Genomic DNA, 6,104 nt, shown 5'->3' with positions numbered 1-6,104 from the left:
GACATCACTCAACTATCCACACCACTGACACTAGGAGCTCAGTTCACACGGCCCTGCCCAGGGCATTCTGATAGCACTCAGGACCAGACGACACAACTCTGCAACAGCTGTTCCCAAGAGCCAGACACCTCCTCCACACACTCTCCAGACTGTAAATTCTGCATCCCTCTGCCACAGTGCTCAGCTCCAAGCCAAAGTGTCATGCAGATCCGTCTAACTGGCGGGTTGGGTCCACGGTCACATGCTGATGCCCTAGCTGCAAAGGCAGCTGGGAAAGCAAGTTTTCTGGCTACTATTTCAGAGAGAAAGGACTCATGAAACAGAAAACTTCCCAAACATTAGAGGAGTGTTCCAGGGATTCTGGAAAAACAGCAAACAAGACAAATATCCATCAGTCACAGATCCCACTGCTATAACTAAAGTCCAGGTGATTCCAGCACACTCTCCATTGAAAATAAGGGAAAATAGCAGTGCAGTGGGCTGGTAGAAATTTGGAGCATAAAGTAAGTGATTAGAGCCTGAACAGGAAGCACAGAAAGGCAGTTGAGTCAGAATAAAGAGTAATAATAATAGCTAATATTGTTTGAGTACATACTCTATTAGTATAGTAGCATGATACTAACCTCTTGACTAATAATTACCTTATTTAGCCTGGCCAGGCGTGGCTCAGCGGTTGAGCATTGACCTAGGATCCAGGAGGTCTTAGTTCAATTCCCTGGTCAGGGTACAGGCCCAGGTTGTGGGCTCCATCCCCAATTGGGAGTGTGCAGGAGGCAGCCAATCAATGACTCTCTCTCATCATTGATGCTTCTATCTCTCTCCCCCTCTCTCTTCCTCACTCTGAAATCAATAAAGATATTTTTTAAAATAAATAAATAAAATAATAATTATGTTATTTAATTCCCATAAAAATCCTATGTGGTAAGTACAGGGATGGATCCCAATTCTGTGGGACCTAACACTTACATAACTTGAGATGGCCTTATTTAATAAAGTAAGACAAAAGTACAAATACAAAATTAAGTACAAATGTTTATTTTAAATGAAAAAAAGAAATTATCAGAATTAGGAACTTTTTTAAGTGGCAAATGCCACAAATGTCATACAATCCAGAAAAATAACGTTTTGGTTAATTAACTGCCTGGTCACCTCCATGATTCTTTTTATCCTACGTTTTCGCTGTGTATTCTTTGATTACCTTCCTATGCACATAACAGTGATTTTGTGATGCACTTTCTCCACAGAGATTAGAAATGATTTGTTTTTCCCCTAGCATGACTGATTGAGATTTGTTATTCTTTAATTGATAGTGTAGAAAGGAATTTTTCAATTTCACAACTCATTATTGATTTTTTTTAATATGTCTTTATTGATTCCAGAGAGAGGAAGAGAGAGGGAGAGATAGAAACATCAATGATGCGGGAGTCATTGATCGGCTGCCTTCTGCACACCCCCGACTGGGGATCGAGCCCAAAACCAAGGCATGTGCCCTGACCTGGAATCGAACCTCGATCTCCTGGATCTTAGGTCGATGCTCAATCACTGAACCATGCCCAAAAGGGCTCATATATTACCTGCAGCTTTTCACAACGTTTCAAATTTTCCTGTGCAATGAATTATCTTAAATAGTCTATGAATTGACTTCACTCTTTAGCCAGTTTATACCCTTGAGGTTCTCATTGTAGTAGCATATTAAGTTTTGTTTTCTTCTTTGATGTCAGTGTTTGATATCTAATCAACAAGAACTCCAAATCTTTTTCTAATGTGTTGATATGACTCACCTCTCTTCATTAACTGGGTGGTGCTCAAGTTATCTATTACTGCATAACAAACCATGCCAAATCTAATGGCATGTAACAATTATTTTATTATGTTCATAATTTCTGCAGTTCAGGAATTTAAAGCACAACAGGGATGGCTTGTCCCTGCTCCACAATGCCTGTGTCACCAACGATACAGCTAAGGTAAGGTAAGAGAAGCGTGAAGCTACCTAAGGCGAGCCAGTCCCATTTCATCATGTTCTCCTCTTGCCTCCTCCCCCAGCTCAGAACAGTGAAGGAAAAGCCTCTCCCCTTGTCCTGTTCAGATACCAGCTCTATCAGGAAGTCATTCCTTGGATCTAACTTTGATGCCTCATAATGCACTTCTAGGACAACTATATCTCACCCAGTCCTTCGTAGACTGAGTTCATTTCCTCCTCATCAGATACTTTCTGTTTCATAAGAATATTAAGCCTGGCCGGCATGGCTCAGCGGTTGAGCCAGGAGATCCCAGTTTGACTGCCGGTTCAACTGCCTGTTTGATTCCCAGTCAGGGCACACGCTTGAGTTGCAGGTTCAGTCCCCAGGAGGCGGAGTGCAGGAAGCAGCCGGTCGATGTTTCTATCTCTCTCTCTTCCTCTCCCTTCCTCTCTCAGAAATCAATAAAGACATGTTTTTTAAATAAATAAATAAAAGTTCTGTAATGGTTTTTTAAAAAAAAAAAGAATATTAAATATTCATACCAGCCCATCCTTCTCTTCCCCCTGCCATCTATCCTCAACTCATTCCTGACTTTTAGTTCATTTCCTTGCTCTGGAAATTGGGCTGCCCTCAATTGGACTATAAAACAATAAAAATTCTTTTGGAGGGCAATCTGGCAATATGTCTTGAAGCTCCAAAACTGTGCATGTTTTGACTCAGTAATTCCATCTCTAGAAGTTTGTGCTCAGAAAAGTATACGTACAAAGATATAAATGCAAGATATCTATCTCAGTGATATTTGTAACAAAGAAGATTTAATTCCAATAATAGGAGATTGCTTTAAATTACAGCACTATATTGCACATCTGAAAGTCATATAACTAATAGAACACTGTATATCCACTATACTTAAATGTTAAAATTTTAAAATAAAATAAAGAATATGTGAAAATAGCCCGGCCGGGCGTGGCTCAGCGGTTGAGCATCGACCTAGGATCCAGGCGATCGGGGTTCGATTCCCAGTCAGGGCACATGCCCGGGTTGTGGGCTCGATCAATGACTCTCTCATCATTGATGTTTCTGTCTCTCTCTCTCTCCCTCTCCTTTCCTCTCTCTGAAATCAATAAAGATATATTTTTTTAAAAAAGAATATGTGAAAATATTCTCAGCCGGGCGTGGCTCAGCGGTTGAGCGTCGACCTAGGATCAAGGCGATCAGGGTTCAATTCCAGGTCAGGGCACATGCCCGGGTTGAGGGCTTGATCAATGACCCTCTCATCATTGATGTTTCTCTCTCTCTCTCTCTCTCTCTCTTCTTTCCTCTCTCTGAAATCAATAAAGATATATTTTAAAAAATAATAAATAAATAAAAATAAAAATAAATCAATGAATTATAGTACATTCATATAGTAGGATACAATATGGATATTAAAACCATACTTTAGAAGCCTACTTATGTGGTAAAATGCTGCAACATAGCTTAATGAAGTAGAAAATAGAGGTTATAGAACAATTTAGACAATATAATCCCATTTTTAGTTCTTAAAAACCTGTATATATACATATACTATACAGAGAGAAGCCACACTGCAATAATTTTCCAAGGACATTAACACCAAAATATTAATTTTTTTTTTTCTTCTGGATGCAAAATTCTCTGCAATTAAGAGTGCTAATTTATGCCCTGGCCAGTGTGACTCAGTTGGTTGAGCATCGTCCTGTGCACCAGGAGGATACCAGTTCAGTTCCTAGTCAGGGCACTTGTACAACTTGGGGGTTCAGTCCCAAGTCTTGGTGCATATGGGAGGCAGTCAATTGATGTTGTGCTCTCGCATTGATGTTTCTCTCTCCCTCTCCCTTCTTCTCTCTCTAAAAATCAATAAACTATTTTTTTTAAAGAGTGCTAGTTTTGTAAACTAGGTAATTTTAACTAAAGCTATTTTGAAGGTCCTCATCTATTGTACCTTGAGAGTGATTTACCTGCGTGTACTGCTCCCTCCTGAGACTTACTGCTAAAGGCAAGTTTATGAACAAGCAAGAACTGCCTTCCCAGGAAAAGTAAAATGGTCTAAGTCCCTCTGGCCAGCAAATTAAAGTGGACTCCAGGTAGAAATAGTGGACAGTTTGCAAGAAACAAAAGCATTATCTTGGGAGCTTAGGGACCTGATCCGACCGTCCGATCTGTCAGGGGAGAAGAGGTGTTTGTGAATTTCTGCTGCATGACCAGAGGAGGAAATGAAGAGCCAGTCAGCCAGCAGCTGAGAAAGAAGCTAAGTAGAGAATAAGCAACATTTCAGGGGTCCCAGGAGAGAAGCTGTAAGTCAGAGACAAAGTAACTAGCCAGATGTTTCCAGACCTAAAGCAGAACCAACCAAGATGACGCTTAAACTGCCAAAGCCAGGCCAACCGCTCCCTGCCCCTATTCCTTCCCTGCCTCCCAGTCACCCACATCAGGCCTCGCACCTGGAGCAAAGGAGGTGACTAATATGAGAGACAGAGACTTGCAGTGAGGAGATTGGGAGAAGGAAGAGTGGTGTCCCCAGGAATCATAGCCCCAGGAAGGTACCCTGAGCCTCAGGGGAGACCAGGGATTGCTCAGTCATCACACAGCCGGTCACAGCTGCCTTCTCTCCTCAGCCTTCCCTCAAGTGCATGTTTCTCAGCTCTGCACCTACAAACAAGTCGGGTCAAGGCCCATGAGCAGAGCTCTGAGCATCGTGTCAGTGCTTTGGGCCCATGAGCTATGCAGGACAAGGAACCCCACACACCCCACACACAGCTGGCCAGATTCCTGAGGACTGCAGTTCCAGCTTCTCCCTTCTCCTTGAAATTATTCAAGGATCAGGCCCTTATCTCCAAGAACTTGAGGGGATGGATCAAGGGCTCCAACGGTATTTCTTCAGGAGCCTCCTCATTGCCCCCGTGACCTCCTTGTTCCTCAGCGTATAGACAAAAGGGTTGAACATGGGGGTGACAACTGTGTAGAAGAGGGCAAGGATCAGGTCTGCATCCTGAGAGGAGCCTGCCGAAGGCCTCATATAGGCAACAGTCCCGGTCCCAAAAAAGAGCATGACCACAAACAGGTGGGAGGAACAGGTAGAGAAGACTTTCCGACGTCCCTGGGTTGTTGCTATCCCGAGGATGGTGGCAAGGATACAGGCATAGGAGGCCGTGATCAGTAAGAAGGGGGTCAGGATAAAGGCTACTGTGACGGCAAGATTGCCCACTCCACCCCAGAAGGTGCCTGCGCTAGCCAGCCTCAGCACAGGCAGGATGTCACACAGGAAGTGATGGACCGTGTTGGCGCCGTGGAAGGGCAGCGTGAAGATGAAGACGGAGTGAGTGGTGCCGGCGATGATGCCCATGAGGTAGGAGGCCCCCACCATGCTGGCACACGCGCCCCGGTTCATCAGGGTGGTATAATGCAGCGGCCGGCAGATGGCAGCAAAGCGGTCGTAGGCCATGGTGGTGAGCAGGCAGCATTCGGTGATGCCAAAGAGGGCAAAGAAGTACATCTGGGTGAAGCAGCTGGCAAGAGGGATGGTGGGGCAGGAGGAGAGGAGATCGGCCAGCATCCTGGGCACAATGGTTGTGGTGTAGAAGATCTCCACCACGGAGAAGTGGTAAAGGAAAAAATACATGGGTGAGCGCAGGACAGGGTCGGCCAGCGTGAGGAGGATGATTACGGAGTTGCCCAGCAAGGTGACCAAGTAGATGCAGAGCACCCCCCAAAACAGAGGGCCCTGAAGGGAAGGAAACCCTGAGAACCCCAGCAAAATGAACGCAGTTACTGCTGTGTCATTGCTACGCCCCATGTCCCCAAGGACAGATGACGATGGAGCCAGGAGAGGGCTCAGGAAAGGTATGGAATCGCCCACAGGAACACCGAGTTACCAGGAGAGGGATGGTGAGCCCCCGGCTGCTGGCAGCTCCCGCCCAGGAACCCGAGGGCAGAGAGAAGGTAACGGAGGGGAGCTGAGGATGGGGCCTTCCCGGAGGTTGGGAGCTGGAAGGTGGTTTGTTCCTCTCACCTGAGTTCTGGGTTCTAGGAGCAAAGAGCTATAACGGGTAGAATAGCTCCATCTGAGAGCGCGGTCGGGCGGGTAGGCAGAAGGGTGGGTGAGCAGACAGAACACACGAAGCT

The 6,104-nt window shown here is 45.2% G+C and overlaps 1 protein-coding gene across 1 annotated transcript; it reads right to left on the bottom strand.

The window, feature by feature from the left end:
* Positions 1-4,836: 4,836 nt before the first annotated feature.
* LOC308552095 (olfactory receptor 10P22-like) lies at positions 4,837-5,775 on the bottom strand (the record flags this gene model as incomplete). Its single annotated transcript, XM_081163055.1, has 1 exon — positions 4,837-5,775. One exon carries the CDS (start codon positions 5,773-5,775, stop codon positions 4,837-4,839), a length of 939 nt encoding a protein of 312 aa, XP_081019181.1.
* Between the last annotated feature and the right edge of the window lie 329 nt (positions 5,776-6,104).

This window comes from Miniopterus schreibersii (assembly GCF_964146895.1).
Source record: "Miniopterus schreibersii genome assembly, contig: HAP1_SCAFFOLD_201, whole genome shotgun sequence".
Classification (NCBI taxonomy): Eukaryota; Metazoa; Chordata; class Mammalia; order Chiroptera; family Miniopteridae; genus Miniopterus; species Miniopterus schreibersii.
This window is presented reverse-complemented; position numbering and strand designations above follow the sequence as displayed.